Here is an 18,110-nt window from a genome sequence, read left to right as displayed (position 1 = left end):
CTGATTATATACTTTGGATGGCTGTATTTTAATAAAAGAAAATACTTGAAGAAAAAAATATAAACAGGTCTTCCTAATTTAAAAAGAAAAAAAAAAAGATGTGACCCTCCTCTTTCCAGATGAGTCTTAATCCTCTTACTGAATGAAATTCAGGTAAAAAGAGAGAAAGCCACAGAAGCAAGAAGCTGAAAACAACAAAACCTGGAAAAGAAAATAGAGACCAGCTGGCACTACCATGTGCCTTGCCATGTGACACAGGCACAGACAAGAGTCCAGGATGGCTGGCAGCCAGTCTTTAGGAAGGAAGTATTGTTTGAATGATGCCTTGATTTGGACATTTTCAAAGCCTCAGAGCTGTAAGCTTGTAAGATAACAAATTCCTACTATTACAGGTCAACCTATTTTATAGTATTCGCTTTCAATAGCCTTGCAAACTACTACAGCATCTCTGATGGGATCCATTTGAGCAGAGAGTCAAAGCAAATATTTAGGAGGCCCAACAGGAGGAATAACAAATACAAAGAGGCTGAGGAAGGAACACAGCATGGTAGGTTCAAGGAATTGCAAGGAAGTAGAAGGGTAGTGAGAGATTAGGTCAGACAGGTACTGGGGAACCTCAAGGGCAACTAGAGGGACTGTGGCTGTGACTATGAGCAATACAAGAAGCTGCGAAGGGTGCTAAGCAGATGAGTTACACTGTCAGTCTCCCGTGTGTTTTAACAAGCTCATTCTAGCTGCTGCCTGGAAAAAAAAGAAACCTTAATGGGGCAAGAATGAATCAAGGAAACCATCTGGGAGTTCTTAAAACAGTTCAGGTGAGAGATGATTATGGGCAGAACCAACAACAAAAAAAAAAACACAAAAAGACAAGTTGATTCAAAAATGTATTCTGACATGTGAAGGGTAAGGAATATTCTGACATAACTAAAAAGGAAAGAAAAGGAGGGATGATTTGCCATAGTAGCTATTAGTGTTAAATATGGGGATAAACTACTTAAAATACTGATGTTTTATAGCAACTATAGTAGTTGTCTTTTCTGATTGTCTAGAAAGCCAGTTAAATTTAGATTCTAAGGGTACTGAAGCTATACATTTAAGCAAGTCCTAGAACCAAAACTTAAGAAATAAAATGAGAGCACTTCCCGATTAACTTATAAATTCCCAGAACTTACTTATTTAAAACTCTCAAAGGGTATCACATCAAATGTACAACCCATAATTTCCCTGTGTCAATTCAATAATATTTAGAAAAAAAAAAAAATACTATAATGAACTGCCAAGTTTTCTCCTGCTGAACTCAAGAGCAGATTCCATATTGTAACTTTAGAAATAAGAAAAGAAATACTGTGGTCACAAGTTCCCAAGGCCATGTTAAAAGTTGTATGTACAAAGAATAGTGTGTCAAACTGAAATGGAACTTTTATGCCAGAGACCCAAGGTCCTCTGCTTGCCTGAAGGAGTCAAAAGTGGCAGCAACCTAGGGAGCACTTTGACTTTAAAATACTACCTGAGGATTCCCTACACTTTAAAGGGAAAGAGGCACTGGGAGGCAGGAAGAGAAGAGAGAGTAAAAGAGGACATACTGACAGGTGAGACAGAAACAGAAAGACCCGGAGAGACTCTCCCGCAGAGGTAAAATTCCTCCTAGTTCCTCAGGCAAGCTCTAAGGGACAAAGTCAAAAAACGTTTACAGGTTCTTAATATGTGTCTGCCAAGGTACGTCAGAACATGTCAAACAGCAATAACGTTAAACAGACAGTCTCACCTGGGTGGCTATAAGATAGATCAACTCCCCAAGCGTTGGTAAAAGGCACTGTTTTAATTTGCTGTTCCTAAAGTTCTCCCTAATTAACTCAGTTAAGAGGGTGATTGCCTGAAAAGAGAAAAAAAATACAGATTATACCATGTTTCTCACACTTTTTAAGCCTATATACAAAGGGAAACCACTCCACACAATTCACCTTCCATTTTCAACTAGTTTCTAAATTATTTTCAAAGTATGGGCTTCATTCCTGCAGAAAAAAAAGTAACAATCCCATATGAATGTAAACATATACCCTGTGAAATATACATATATAGCACTTTTCAGTTATAAGGCACTTTCACTGTATCACTGATCCTGTGTCCTATCTATAAAGGCAGGAAACTGAGGCTGAGAGAAGCCCAGCAACTTGCCCCAAACCACCTGGATCACTTGCACAAGGAAGTGAAACCAGGTTTTACCACACCACATCCTGAAATACGCTCCAGCATCCTAGTGAATGAAAAGTACCTAACTTACGTTAGGAGTTTAAATTCTTCTTCAGAAATTCTGAGAGTGAGAATGTTTCACCAAGGTTTCAACATCATCCACTCTGAAATTCAATGGCTTATTTTACCAGATTTAGTTAATTTCCTTGGAGTCATGCCAGAGAAATCACATAAGCTCGTTGCAAGAATTCACACACGTGGAATCATAGCATGATGATGAAAAAAGACAGAATGTTTCAGGATAAAAAATACAGAAAGACCCCATCTTGAGAAGGAAAAAATTATATTAAATAATCATTTTGTGTTTGGCTTTTTATACTCAGCATGATATTTTCAAAGTTCATCCATGTTGTAGCATGCATCAGAATTTTATTCCGTTTTATGGCTGATTAATATTCCATTGTATGGATACATCACATTTTATTTATCCATTAATCTACTGATGGACACTTGGGTTGCTTCTACATTTTGGCTACTGTGAATAAATTTTTTAAAAAGCACATAAATCCACACAAACACCTATACAAGAGTTGTTAGCAGCATTATTCGTAACAGCCAAAAGTTGGAGGCAACCCAAGTATTCACCAACAGATGAATATTTAAACAAAATGTAATACATAAACACAATGAAATATTAGTCAGCTATAAAAATGAAGTTCTGATACATGCTACATGGATGAACCTTGAAAATATTAATGTTCAATAAAATAAGCCAGACACAAAAAGACAAATGCTGTATGATACCAGTTATGTGAAATAACCTAGAATGTGCAAATAGTGATGGCAATTAGGTTAGAGATTACCAAGGAATGAAGGGGTAACGGGACAGGGTTAGGAGTTATTTCTGAGTACAGAGTTTTTATCTTAGGGTAACACAAAATTTTTGGTAATGGATGGTGGTGGTGGTGTCACAACATTGTGAATGCAGTTAATATCACTGAATTGTACAACCAGAAGTGATAAAATGGAAAAATCTGAGTTTTATTTTGCTACCACAATAAAAAAAAATTTTAAGTGTGCTACACACAGTAGACAGTCTCTTATCATCCACAAAGACATAAGTAAAAAGTGAAAATAAGCACTTAAAAACTTTCAGAACAATTTGACAATGTCACAACATCTAAGCACATGATAAATGGTCCCATTTTGTTCACAGGATATACACAAGTTCACTTGTCTCAGACTCTTCTGGTAAGTTGCCTGTGGGTGGCCTCAGAGTAGAAACATGTGATCATGTGGTACTTTTTTTTTTCATTTTAAATTTTTTGTTTTAAAACACTTTCAAACTTACAGGACAGTTACAAAACTAATGTACACTCTATACAGAGAACTCCAATTCCCTATCCCCCCAGATAGCCAGATCTACCAGTTTTAATATTTTGTCACATTTGTTATATCATTCTATCCATCCATCAATCAATTCAGACGTCTATCTATTCATCTATATTTCTATTTATCCATCCATTTTCAGAACATTTGAGTGTAGGTTCTATACATTATATTCCTAAACACTTAACACTGCCATGTATATTTCCTAAGGTCAAGGATATTCAGTAATGTATCCATCTTACGTACAGTTATCAAATTCAAAAAGTTAACACTGATACTAGGCTTAGAGTATATATTCCAATTTTCTCAAATGGCTCAATAATGTCCTTTTTAGCCTTCTTTCCTCACTTGTCAGATTCTGTCCAGGATGAGGTATTGCTTTTAACTGTCATTGTCTCTTTAGCTGTTTTTTTGTTGTTGTTGTTAGTTTGTTTTTTTTATTGTGGAAACATGCATACAACATAAAGATTCCCATCTCAACCATTCCACTCAGGCATATCATTCAGTGGGATTAATTGCATTTACTACGTTGCAGTACCCTCACCACCATCCATGACTAAAACTTTCCCATCTCCCCAAACAGAAACCCTATACCCATTTTGCACTAGCTCCTCATTCCCCCTGGTCCCTACTACTGACAACCTGTACTCTAATTTCTGTCACTCTAAGCTTGCATATCCTCCAACATTTTCTTTGTAGTTACCATGGGGCTTAAATTTAACATCCTAAATCTATAACAATCTTATTTGCTTTGATACCAACTAAGCTTCAATAATTTACATAAACTATGTCTCTACTCCCCTCTGTGCCCCATCTTTATTATAGCTCTTGTCACAGATTATATGTTTACATATTGTGACTCCAAAACCACTGGTTTGTCATTACATTTTATGTATTTGCCTTTTATATCCTATAGGAAGTAAAAGCGGGGATACAAACAAAAAATACAATAGTACCAGCATTTATAATCACCCCTGTCATTGCCTTCACCCAGAGATCGCTATTTCTTCATCCAGCTTCAATCTACTGTCTGATGCACTTTCCTTTCAACCTGCAGAACTATCTTTAGCATCTTTTAAAGGGTTGGTCTAGGATAGTGCGATGGTGGCTCAGTGGCAGAATTTCTGCCTGCCATGCTAGAGACTCGGGTTCAATTCCTGGTGCCTGCCCATGCAAAATAAAAATAAAAATGTAAAGGGTCAGTCTAGTGGTGATGAACTTCCTTGGCTTTTGTTTACCTGGGAATGTCTTAACCTTTCTTTTCTTTTCTTTTTTTAACATAGGCAGGCTCTGGGAATCAAACCTGGGTCTCCAGCACAGTAGGCGAGAACTATCCCACTGAGCCACCATTGCCCACCCAACCTCTCCATTTTTGAAAGATAGTTTTGCTAGAAACAGAATTCTTGGTTGGCAGTTTTTTGCTTTCCACACTTTAACCACATCTTTCTTCTGCTTTCTTGCCTCCAAGGTTTCTGGTGAGAAACTGGCACTTACTCTTCTTGAGGATTCTTTGTACATGGTATGCTGCTTCTCCCTTGCAGCTTCCAGAACTCTTTATCTTTAGCAGTCAACATTTGATTATAATATGTGATAGCACAGGTCTATTTGGGTTTATCCTGTTTGTAGTTCATTGAGCATCTTGGAAGTACATCTTCTACTGCACTTGGCACATTTTCAGCCATTGTTTCCATGAATAGTCTCTTTGCCCTCTTCTCCCTTACATCTCCTTCTAGGAATCCCACATTGCATGTACTGATATGTTTGATGGCATCCCACAGGCTCTTCAGGCTCTGTTCAACTTTCTTCATTCTTTCTTCCTTTTGCTCCTAAGATTGGAGAACTTCAATTGTCTTATCTTCAAATTCACTGATTCTTTTCTCTGCCATCTCCAGTGTCTGATGTTGAACCACCTAGGGAATTTCTAATTTCTGTAACTGTAGTCTTCAGCTCTGTTTGATTCTTTTTCATAATTTCCATCTCTCTATTGATACTCTCTTTGTTTTGTCATTTTCCTGATTTCCTTTTAGCTCCTTGAGTGTATTTAGGTGGTTTTTTAAAAAGTCTTTGTCTGGCATGTCCCAGCTCTTAGCCTCCCCATTGACAGTTTCCAATACTTTCATTTTCTCCTAGGCCAACGCTTTCTGGTTTTGTTTTGTTTTGTTTTTGTATGTTTTCTGATTTTTTTTGTTGAAAACTGGATATTTGATATTTTAATAATGTGTTACACTGGAATTTAGACTCTGAGGCTTCCTGTTCCTTAAGCTTGTATTCAGCTAGGATCAGATTTTTCCTTGATTTCCAGGAGCTAATTTAAAAAAAAAAATTTCAAGGAGGAGGAGGGAAAAAAGTAAACATCTTTTCCAATCTTTGCAGATTGAATCATGGAAGGATAATTCTTCAAGGATTTATCCATACAATGACTTAGTGAATTGCTTATAGGGGACTGCTTGGGTTTGGGCATCTATATGCGGCTCTAGGAACTCCCTATTTTATGAGAACACATATGTCCCCTCTCCCCTAGGAAACAGTTGCTTCACAGCCCCAGGAACTGCACTATATGCCCTACATTCAGCAATCCCTTGACTCAGGCATCCACTTGACTATTGGAGAGCTCTGTGAGTCGCCTTCTGCACACAGGGCAAGTTCTGAGATAATAAGCCCCTCAGGCTACTAGCAGACTGATAAAGCCAGACACACATGCTCCCACTATGTGTACAAGGTAGCTCTGCTCCCACCAGAACCATGACCAGGGATCTATAACAGGAGCACAAGCCAGCTTCATGCTGACACAGTGAGGGGTGAGGGAGGAGCCAGCCAGGGTAACCTTCTGAAAGATCCTACTGCTTTTAAGTGACTTTTTCTTGATTCAGCACTTGTTTTGTTACTTCAGTCCTTTAGCTACTTTCTGGAGCTTTAAGAAAGATGTTTCTCAACCAGCTCTTGATGGTTGGCCAAAGCTTCTGTGGAAGATGGAGCACTGAAATGTCTTACTCTACCATTGAGATTTAGGGTAGGGCCTGGTATTAACATGGTACTTTTTTAAACAGCTGTGTTACATTATAATCGAAGTAAAAGTTGATTATAACTTGGATATAGGCTGGTTGAAAATAGAAAGATGGAAAAGTTATATCATAGAAGATGTAGTCAAAGGAAAGCAGGTACACTTACATTAATAAAAGATAAAGTAGACTTCAAAACAGAAAAAAATGCATATGTCGCCATAGTGCAATAAAAGGGTCACCAAGAAAACCTACCAAATCTAAAAATGTATGTACCAAACAAAAGAGAAGCAAAATATATGAAGCAAAAACTGACAGACAAATCCTCAATTATACATGGATACCTCAATACTCATCTCTCAACAACTAGACAAAACAATGCGCACATATCAAACTAAAGGAATACTATGAATGGCTTTATACATGAAGTTTGACAACTGTCATGGTCAGGTTCATGTGTCAACTTGGCCAGGTGGTAGCACCCATTTGTCTGGTTGGGCAAGTGCTGGCCTATCTGTTGCTATGAGGATATTTCATGGACTTAAATCATGATTAAGGCGGCTACATCCACAGCTGATTACATTCGTAATCAGCCAAGGGGAGTGTCTTCTGCACTGAGTGATATGATGTTTAATCTAATCATTGGAAGCTTTTAAGGAGGATTCAGAAGAGACAGTCTCTCTTCCTGCTTCAGCCGCTGAGCCAAGGGGAGTGTCTTCTGCACTGAGTGATATGATGTTTAATCTAATCATTGGAAGGCTTTTAAGGAGCATTCAGAAGAGATAGTCTCTCTTCCTGCTTCAGCCGGTGAGCCTCTCCTGTGGAGTTCATCCAGACCCTTCATTGGAGTCATCAGCTTCACAGCCTTCCCTACAAATTTCCTACAGTTGTCCAGCCAGCCTCTCCTGAGAGTTTGCTGAGGAACTTCATCGGAGTTTGCCAGCTTGTGGCCTGCCCTACAGACCTTGGACACTATGTTCCCATAGTTAAGTGAGACACTTTTATAAACTTTATATCTATGGATATTTCTTGCTGTTTCTGTTTCTCTAGAGTACCCTAGCTAATACAATAACTTAGACAAAATAAACCAACTCCTCAAAAAACAATAACTACCATAACTCACTCAATATGAACTATTTAATTTGAATACCCCTAAAACTGTTCTGGTCTACTTTATCTTTTATTAATGTAAGCATACATGCTTTCCATAGACTACATTAAGAAAACTGGATTTATAATGTAAGAACTGTCAAAAAAGAAATCTCAAGAACCACATTTACTGGAGAAATTCTACTAAATATTTAAAGAATAATTAGCAACAATTCTACAGTCTCTTAGAGAAAACACAAAAGAAGGAAACATATTCCAATTCATTTTATAAAGTTAGTATTACTCCTGATACCAAAATCAGACAAAGACAGAACAAAAAAAAGAAAACTAAAGACCAATACCATTCATGAATATACAGACATAAAAATCTGTAACAAAATATTAGCAAATAGAATTCAGCAATATATTTTAAAAATTATACACCCATAACCAAGTGGATTTATCCCAAGGATGCAAGGCTGGTACACTATTCTAAAACCAACTAATGAAACCCACCATATTAACAGGATAAAGAAGCAAAATCATATGATCATTTCAATCAACACAGAAAAAATATCTGACAAAATTCAACACTCATCATGATAAAAATTCTCAAGAAAACAGGAATACAAAGAAATTTCCTCAACCTGATCAAGAGCATTTACCGCAAAAATCTTTAACTAACCTTAGGGTTTACGGTGAAAAACTGAATACCTTCCCGCTAACAGTGCCTAAGGGAAGAGGCTTTACATTCTCACCACTCTTATTCAACACCATGCTGGAAGTGTTAGCAAGTGCAATAAGCCAAGAAAAGGAAATAAAATGCATACATATCAAAAAGGGAAAATAAAATTATCTATCTTTGCAGAGACATCACTGTCTATACAGAAAATCGCAAGAAATCTATGAAAAAAAAACGAGAACTTATGAGTGAGTTCAGCAAGGCTGCAGGCTGCAAAATTAACATGCATGAAAAAAATCACATTTCTAACTATTTCCAACAATTAACACATGTAAACTGAAATTTAAAACACAATACCATTTAACATTACTCCAAAGAAAATGAAATGCTTGGGTACATGTTTACCTAAATATATATGTATACTGAAAATTACACAATAGTGATGAAGGAAAGCACAAAAGATCTACATAAATGGAGAGAAACATTATGTTGATGGAGTGGATGATTCAACATAGTAAATATGTCAATTCTCCCCAAATTGACCCACAGGTTTAATGCAATTCCCATCAAATTGCTCACAAGGTTTGGGGAGATCTAAATAAGGCTATCCTAAAACTTATACGGAAAGGGAAAGGCCCTAGAGTAGCTACAACAATCCTGACAAAGAAGAACAAAATGGGAGGAATCACTCCAACTCATATTAAAGTTAACTACATAAACACAGCAATCAAAACTGTGTTATCCGGGGGAAAATTCAACCTTCTCGAGTTGAATTCTTGATATTTTCACAAGCAGTGTGGACAACCAAAGCTATAGGCTGAGCCCCCAGTCTTGGGGGCTTGACCCTACAAAGGAAAGGTCAAGCCTACTTAAAATTAGTCCTAACAGTCACACCCAAGAGGACCTCTTTTGTTGCTCAGATGTGGCCTCTCTCTTCAGCCAACAAGCAAACTCACCACCCTCTCCGTCTCCGTGAGATTCAGCTTCAAGAGACTGAGAAAAACCCTAGAATGAGCTGAGACTCAGCATCAAGGGATTGAGCAAACCTCTCGACCAAAAGGAGGAAGACTGAAATGAGACAAAGTGTCAATGCCTGAGAGATTCCAAACAGAGTCAAGAGGTTATCCTGGAGGTTATTCTTACGCATTAAGTAGATATCACCTTGTTATTCAAGATGTAATGGAAAGGCCAGAGGGAACTGCCTGAAAACATAGAGCTGTGTTCCAGTAGCCATGTTTCTTGATGATGACTGTATAATGATATAGCATTCACAATGTGAATGTGTGATTGTGAAAACCTTGTGTCTGATGCTCCTTTTATCTACCTTGTCAAGAGATGAGTAGAACATATAGAGTAAAAATAAATAATAGGGGGAATAAATGTTAAAATAAATTTAGTTTGAAATGCTAGTGATCAATGAAAAGGAGGAGTAAGGGGTATGGCAGGTATAATTTTTTTCTTTTCTCTGTTTTCATTTTATTTCTTTTTCTGCTGCCTTTTTCTTTTTCTAAATTGATGCAAATGTTCTAAGAAATGATCACGATGATGCATATGCAACTATGTGATGATACTGTGAATTAATGATTATATATGTAGAACAGAATGATTGTATGTTAAGAATGTGTTTCTTGTCATATTTTAAAAAAAAAATTTTTAATTAATAAAAAAAATTTTTTAAAAACCATATTGTCAGCAGAGGAATAGACATAGATTAATGGAACAAAACAGAGATTCCAAAAGCCCGCAGACAACTATGGCAACTCATGTTTGACAGAATGCCAAATGCAATTCAATGGAGGGAAGTTAATCTTTTCAACACATGGCACAGGAAAAATTACACATCCATGGATCCACGGGGGTTGGAGATCTGGTAGGGGCGACTACAACCTATATATATATATAAATAAACTCACACTTTATATAAAAATTAATTCAAAATGGATCACAGGCCAAATGGCGGATTAGCAATGTGCGCGTTTTAGTTTGTCTTCCAGAACAACTACTAAATAACCAGACACAATACAGAACAGCTCCCGGAGCCACGATAGTGACCAGACACACAGCGAACCCCAGTCTGGACCAGCTGGACCGGCTGCGAGTCTCCCCAGAACTGTGAGTTCCCCAAGCCGGGCGGCTGGTGCCCAGCGCTCCTTCCCCACAGGCGGCTTCCCAGAAGGAAAGGAAAGATACTCTAACAGTAGCAGGGAATGAGTCGAACCAAACACCAATTGTGGCATTAATAAACAAATTCTGACTACTAAAAATAGGCCCCCAGCTCAGGCGAACCTGGTCAAGGCGGAGGTCGCTTATTGGGCTAAAAAAAAAAGAGGAAAGGGGACGAAACGGAGGTTTTTGTGGCTGTTTCTACGGAGGCTTAGCTGCCTATGGATTCAGAGGCGGGACTACTCAGGCTGCAACTGCCCCAAGCATAGGCAGAAACGAACTGCTTTCAGGGCTGTCTCCTGCCTGTGCCTTCCCCAGGGGAGGGGTGAAGCCCAACTGAGGTGGAATCCCTCTCTCAAGGAATTCAGACCCCAGGGCTTGGCAATTTGAAGCCATTAAAACCAGCCTACAACCTCTCCTCTGTCTCCACCACCCCCACAGCAGGGAAAGACTTCCAAAGTTAAAGGAGCCACAACATCTTTTGCTGGTGGGACCCGCAGGCAGACAAGCGCCACATACTGGGCAGGATACGAAAAACGGAGCCTAGAGACTTCACAGGAAAGTCTGATAACCTGCTGGGTCTCACCCTCAGGGAAAATTGACACAGGTGACTCCTTCCCCCCGACAGGAGGCCAGTTTAAGTCCGGGAAAACCTGGCTGGAGTCTATAATACCGATGTAGACACTCCTAAGGGTAGGAAGGGAAAAGGCACCTTACAAGCACGGCAAGATACAAGAAAGCAAGAACTGAAAAACTGTCCTCTGTTAAACAAAACCTAAGCTAGAGGCCCAGAAAAAGCTGAACTGAAGGTCAAAGAACAAATAGACAACAAATTCATCTAGCAAGAAAACCCTAGGTAAGATAATTGAAAGCACTCTCCAGAATAAACTTAATGAATAATTAAACATTTATTAATGAATAAACTCCAGAATAATTAAATGTCTAGACACCAGCAAAAAATAATAAATCACACCAGGAAAACTGAAGATATGGTCCAGTCAAAGGAACAAACCAATAGTTCAAATGAGATACAGGAGCTGAAACAATTAAATCAGAATATACGAACAGACATGGAAAATCTCATCAAAAACCAAATCAATGAATTGAGGGAGGATATGAAGAAGGCAAGGAATGAACAAAAAGAAGAAATAGAAAGCCTGAAAAAAACAAATCACAGAAGTTATGGTAATGAAAGACATGGTAGAAGAGATGAAAAAAACAATGCAAACCTACAAGGGTAGATTACAAGAAACAGAGGTTAGGATGAGGGAACTGGAGGATGGAACATCTGAAATCCAACAAGAAACAGAAACTATAGGGGAAAAAATGGAAAAATAAGAGCAGGGACTCAGGGAATTGAATGATAATATGAAGCGCACAAATATACGTGTTGTGGATGTCCCGGAAGGGGAAGAGAAGGGAAAAGGAGGAGAAAAACTAATGGAGGAAATTATCACTGAAAATTTCCCAACTCTTATGAAAGACCTAAAATTACAGATCCAAGAAGTACAGCGCACCCCAAAGAGATTAGACCCAAATAGGCATTCTCCAAGACACTTACTAGTTAGAATGTCAGAGGTCAAAGAGAAAGAGAGGATCTTGAAAGCAGCAAGAGAAAAACAATCTGTCACATACAAGGGAAACCCACTAAGACTATGTGTAGATTTCTCAGCAGAAACCATGGAAGCTAGAAGACAGTGGGATGATATATTTAAATTACTAAAAGAGAAAAACTGCCAACCAAGACTCCTATATCCAGCAAAATTGTCCTTCAAAAATGAGGGAGAAATTAAAACATTTATAGACAAAAAGTCACTGAGAGAATTTGTGACCAAGAGACCAGCTCTGCAAGAAATACTAAAGGGAGCACTAGAGTCAGATACGAAAAGACAGAAGAGAGAGGTATGGAGTAAAGTGTAGAAAGAAGGAAAATCAGATATGATATATATAATACAAAAGCCAAAATGGTAGAGGAAAATATTATCCAAATAGTAATAACACTAAAAGTTAATGGACTGAATTTCCCAATCAAAAGGCATAGAATGGCAGAATGGATTACGACCCAGCAATACCACTGCTAGGTATCTACTCAAAGGACTTAAGGGCAAAGACACAGACGGACATTTGCACACCAGTGTTTATAGCAGCATTATCTACAATTGCAAAGAGATGGAAACAGCCAAAATGTCCATCAACAGACGAGTGGCTAAACAAACTGTGGCGTATACCTACGATGGAATATTATGCAGCTTTAAGACAGGATAAACTTAGGAAGTATGTAACAACATGGATGGACCTTGAGAACATTATGCTGAGTGAGACTAACCAAAAACTAAAGGACAAATACTGTATGGTCTCACTGATATGAACTGACATTAGAGAATAAACTTGGAATATGTCGTTGGTAACAGAGACAGAGATCATCAGGAGATAAAAATAGGGCAAGATATTGGGTAATTGGAGCTGAAGGGATACAGACTGTGCAACAGGACTGGATACAAAAACTCAGAAATGGACAGCACAATACTACCTAACTGTAATATAATTATGTTAAAACACTGAATGAAGCTGCATGTGAGAATGATAGAGGGAGGAGGGCTGGGGACATAAATGAAATCAGAAAGAAAGATAGATGTTAAAGATCGAGATGGTATAATCTAGGAATGCCTAGAGTGTACAATAATAGTGAAATGTACAATGTACAAATTTTAAAAATGTTTTTACATGAGGAAGAACAAAGGAACGTCATTATTCCAGCGTGCTGAAAATAGATGGTAATTAATATTTTAAAATGTCACCTTATGTGTGAGATTAAAGCAAAAATTGTTTATTTGTTACAAAATTCATATTTTGACTAGAGCATTTCCTAATACAACTTATGTTGATAGTTTGATTGAATAGCATAAGTACTTGAAATCTCAGGTCGGACATGAGATTTTGTTGGTTTGTCCAGAGTGATGCCCCGACGAATCCCAGAATGATTCAATCAGTGAGTGGAAATGTATTTGCAAAGCCCCCTTCGGGGAATGGTGAGAACGGGGAGAAATTCAACTTCCCCAAGTTGAATTCTTGATATTCTCACAAGCAGTGTGGACAACCAAAGCTATAGGCTGAGCCCCCAGTCTTGGGGTTTGTTCATATGAAACTTAACCCCACAAAGGATAGGTCAAGTCTACTTAAAATCTAGGTCTAAGAGTCACCCTCAAGAGAGCCTCTTTTGTTGCTCAGATGTGGCCTCTCTCTCCAGCCAACATGACGAGCAGTCTCACCACCCTCCCCCTCTCTGCGTGTGACATGACTCCCAGGGGTGTGGACCCTCCTGGCAACTTGGGACAGAGATCCTGGAATGAATTGAGACTCAGCATCAAGGATTGAGAAAAACCCTAGAATGAGCTAAGAATTAACATCAAGGGTTTGAGAGAACCTTCTCAACCAAAAGGGGAAAGAGTGAAATGAGACAAAGTGTCAATGGCTGAGAAATTCCAAACAGAGTCGAGAGGTTGTCCTGGTGGTTATTCTTACACATTAAGTAGATGTCACCTTGTTGTTCAAGATGTAGTGGAGAGGTTGGAGGGAACTGCCTGAAAATGTAGAGCTGTGTTCCACTAGCCATGTTTCTTTTTTTTTTTTTTCTTTTTTTTTTTTATTAATTAAAAAAAGAATTAACAAAACAATTAGAAATCATTCCAATCTACATGTACAATCAGTAATTCTTAATAACATCACATAGTTGTATATTCATCATTTCTTAGTACATTTGCATCGATTTAGAAAAAGAAATAAAAAGACAACAGAATAAGAATTAAAACAATAATAGAAAGAAAAACAAAAAACAAAAACAAAAAACCTATACCTCACATGCAGCTTCATTCAGTGTTTTAACATAATTGCATTACAATTGGGTAGTATTGTGCTGTCCATTTCTGAGTTTTTATATCCAGTCCCGTTGTACAGTCTGTATCCCTTCAGCTCCAATTATCCCTTCTTTTTTTTTTTTTTAATTAACGGAAAAAAAGAAATTAACCCAACATTTAGAGATCATACCATTCTACATATCCAATCATTAATTCTTAACATCATCACATAGATGCATGATCATCATTTCTTAGTACATATGCATTGGTTTAGAAGAAATAGCAACATAACCGAAAAAGAAATAGAATGTTAATATAGAGAAAAAAATAAAAGTAATAATAGTAAAATCAAAACAAAACAAAACAAAACAAAACAAAAACCTATAGCTCAGATGCAGCTTCATTCAGTGTTTTAACATGATTACTTTACAATTAGGTATTATTGTGCTGTCCATTTTTGAGTTTTTGTATCTAGTCCTGTTACACCATCTGTATCCCTTCAACTCCAATTGGCCATTATCTTACCCTGTTTCTACCTCCTGCTGGACTCTGTTATCAAGGACATATTCCAAATTTATTCTAGAATGTCTGTTCACATCAGTGGGACCATACAGTATTTGTCCTTTAGTTTTTGGCTAGACTTACTCAGCATAATATTCTCTAGGTCCATCCATGTTATTACATGCTTCATAAGTTTATCCTGTCTTAAAGCTGCATAGTATTCCATCGTATGTATATACCACAGTTTGTTTAGCCACTCTTCTGTTGATGGAGATTTCGGTTGTTTCCATCTCTTTGCAATTGTAAATAACACTGCTATAAACATTGGTGTGCAAATGTCCGTTTGTGTCTTTGCCCTTAAGTCCTTGGAGTATATTCCCAGCAATGGTATTGCTGGGTCGTATGGCAATTCTATATTCAGCTTTTTGAGGAACCGCCAAACTGCCTTCCACAGTGGTTGCACCATTTGACATTCCCACCAACAGTGGATAAGTGTGCCTCTTTCTCCGCATCCTCTCCAGCACTTGTCATTTTCTGTTTTGTTGATAATGGGCATTCTGGTGGGTGTGAGATGATATCTCATTGTGGTTTTGATTTGCATTTCTCTAATGTCCAGGGACATTGAGCATCTCTTCATGTGCCTTTTGGCCATTTGTATTTCCTCTTCTGATAGGTGTCTGTTCAAGTCTTTTTCCCATTTTGTAATTGGGTTGGCTGTCTTTTTGTTGTTGAGATGAACAATCTCTTTATAAATTCTGGATACTAGACCTTTATCTGATATATCATTTCCAAATATTGTCTCCCATTGTGAAGGCTGTCTTTCTACTTTCTTGATGAAGTTCTTTGATGCACAAAAGTGTTTAATTTTGAGGAGTTCCCATTTATTTATTTCCTTCTTCAGTGCTCTTGCTTTAGGTTTAAGGTCCATAAAACCGCCTCCAGTTGTAAGATCCATAAGATATCTCCCAACATTTTCCTCTAACTGTTTTATGGTCTTAGACCTAATGTTTAGATCTATGATCCATTTTGAGTTAACTTTTGTATAGGGTGTGAGAGATGGGTCTTCTTTCATTCTTTTGCATATGGATATCCAGTTCTCTAGGCACAATTTATTGAAGAGACTGCTCTGTCCCAGGTGAGTTGGCTTGACTGCCTTATCAAAGATCAAATGTCCATAGATGAGAGGGTCTATGTCTGAGCACTCTATTCGATTCCATTGGTCAATATATCTATCTTTATGCCAATACCATGCTGTTTTGACCACTGTGGCTTCATAATATGCCTTAAAGTCAGGCAGCGCGAGACCTCCAGCTTCGTTTTTTTTCCTCAAGATGCTTTTAGCAATTCGGGGCACCCTGCCCTTCCAGAAAAATTTGCTTATTGGTTTTTCTGTTTCTGAAAAATAAGTTGTTGGGATTTTGATTGGTATTGCATTGAATCTGTAAATCAATTTAGGTAGGATTGACATCTTAACTATATTTAGTCTTCCAATCCATGAACACGGTATGCCCTTCCATCTATTTAGGTCTTCTGTGATTTCTTTTAGCAGTTTTTTGTAGTTTTCTTTATATAGGTTTTTTGTCTCTTTAGTTAAATTTATTCCTAGGTATTTCATTCTTTTAGTTGCAATTGTAAATGGGATTCGTTTCTTGATTTCCCCCTCAGCTTGTTCATTACTAGTGTATAGAAATGCTACAGATTTTTGAATGTTGATCTTGGAACCTGCTACTTTGCTGTACTCATTTATTAGCTCTTGTAGTTTTGTTGTGGATTTTTCCGGGTTTTCGACGTATAGTATCATATCGTCTGCAAACAGTGATAGTTTTACTTCTTCCTTTCCAATTTTGATGCCTTGTATTTCTTTTTCTTGTCTAATTGCTCTGGCTAGAACCTCCAACACAATGTTGAATAATAGTGGTGATAGTGGACATCCTTGTCTTGTTCCTGCTCTTAGGGGGAAAGTTTTCAATTTTTCCCCATTGAGGATGATATTAACTGTGGGTTTTTCATATATTCCCTCTATCATTTTAAGGAAGTTCCCTTGTATTCCTATCTTTTGAAGTGTTTTCAACAGGAAAGGATGTTGAATCTTGTCAAATGCCTTCTCTGCATCAATTGAGATGATCATGTGATTTTTCTGCTTTGATTTGTTGATGTGGTGTATTACATTAATTGATTTTCTTATGTTGAACCATCCTTGCATACCTGGGATGAATCCTACTTGGTCATGATGTATAATTCTTTTAATGTGTTGTTGGATACGATTTGCTAGAATTTTATTGAGGATTTTTGCATCTGTATTCATTAGAGAGATTGGTCTGTAGTTTTCTTTTTTTGTAATATCTTTGCCTGGTTTTGGTATGAGGGTGATGTTGGCTTCATAGAATGAATTAGGCAGTTTTTCCTCCACTTCGATTTTTTTGAAGAGTTTGAGGAGAATTGGTACTAATTCTTTCTGGAACGTTTGGTAGAATTCACATGTGAAGCCATCTGGTCCTGGACTTTTCTTTTTAGGAAGCTTTTGAATGACTAATTCAATTTCTTTACTTGTGATTGGTTTGTTGAGGTCATCTATGTCTTCTTGAGTCAAAGTTGGTTGTTCATGTCTTTCCAGGAACCCGTTCATTTCATCTAAATTGTTGTATTTATTAGCGTAAAGTTGTTCATAGTATCCTGTTATTACCTCCTTTATTTCTGTGAGGTCAGTAGTTATGTCTCCTCTTCCATTTCTGATCTTATTTATTTGCATCCTCTCTCTTCTTCTTTTTGTCAATCTTGATAGGGGCCCATCAATCTTATTGATTTTCTCATAGAACCAACTTCTGGTCTTATTGATTTTCTCTACTGTTTTCATATTTTCAATTTCATTTATTTCTGCTCTGATCTTTGTTATTTCTTTCCTTTTGCTTGCTTTGGGATTAGTTTGCTGTTCTTTCTCCAGTGCTTCCAATTGAACAGTTAATTCCTGCATTTTTGCCTTTTCTTCTTTTCTGATATAGGCATTTAGGGCAATAAATTTCCCTCTTAGCACTGCCTTTGCTGCATCCCATAAGTTTTGATATGTTGTGTTTTCATTTTCATTTGCCTCGAGGTATTTACTAATTTCTCTTGCAATTTCTTCTTTGACCCACTCGTTGTTTAAGAGTGTGTTGTTGAGCCTCCAGGTATTTGTGAATTTTCTGGCATTCCGCCTATTATTGATTTCCAACTTCATTCCTTTATGATCCGAGAAAGTGTTGTGTA

At 37.5% G+C, this 18,110-nt stretch overlaps 1 protein-coding gene across 11 annotated transcripts in view; it reads right to left on the bottom strand.

The window, feature by feature from the left end:
* Window positions 1–18,110, bottom strand: part of ULK4 (unc-51 like kinase 4) — a 749,242-nt gene that overhangs the window by 620,229 nt on the left and 110,903 nt on the right. For all 11 annotated transcript variants that reach the window (XR_013162830.1, XM_077129714.1, XM_077129713.1 and 8 more), the window contains one exon: window positions 1,766–1,873. Coding sequence is in view for 10 of the 11 variants with exons in the window: in XM_077129714.1 (XP_076985829.1) it covers window positions 1,766–1,873 (108 nt within the window). In the remaining variant the exon portion in view is untranslated. The remainder of the gene's footprint in view (window positions 1–1,765; window positions 1,874–18,110) is intronic.

This window comes from Tamandua tetradactyla, chromosome 15 (assembly GCF_023851605.1).
Source record: "Tamandua tetradactyla isolate mTamTet1 chromosome 15, mTamTet1.pri, whole genome shotgun sequence".
Taxonomy (NCBI): domain Eukaryota; kingdom Metazoa; phylum Chordata; class Mammalia; order Pilosa; family Myrmecophagidae; genus Tamandua; species Tamandua tetradactyla.
Note: the sequence above shows the minus strand (reverse complement) of the source record. Positions and strands in the feature narration are given on the sequence as shown.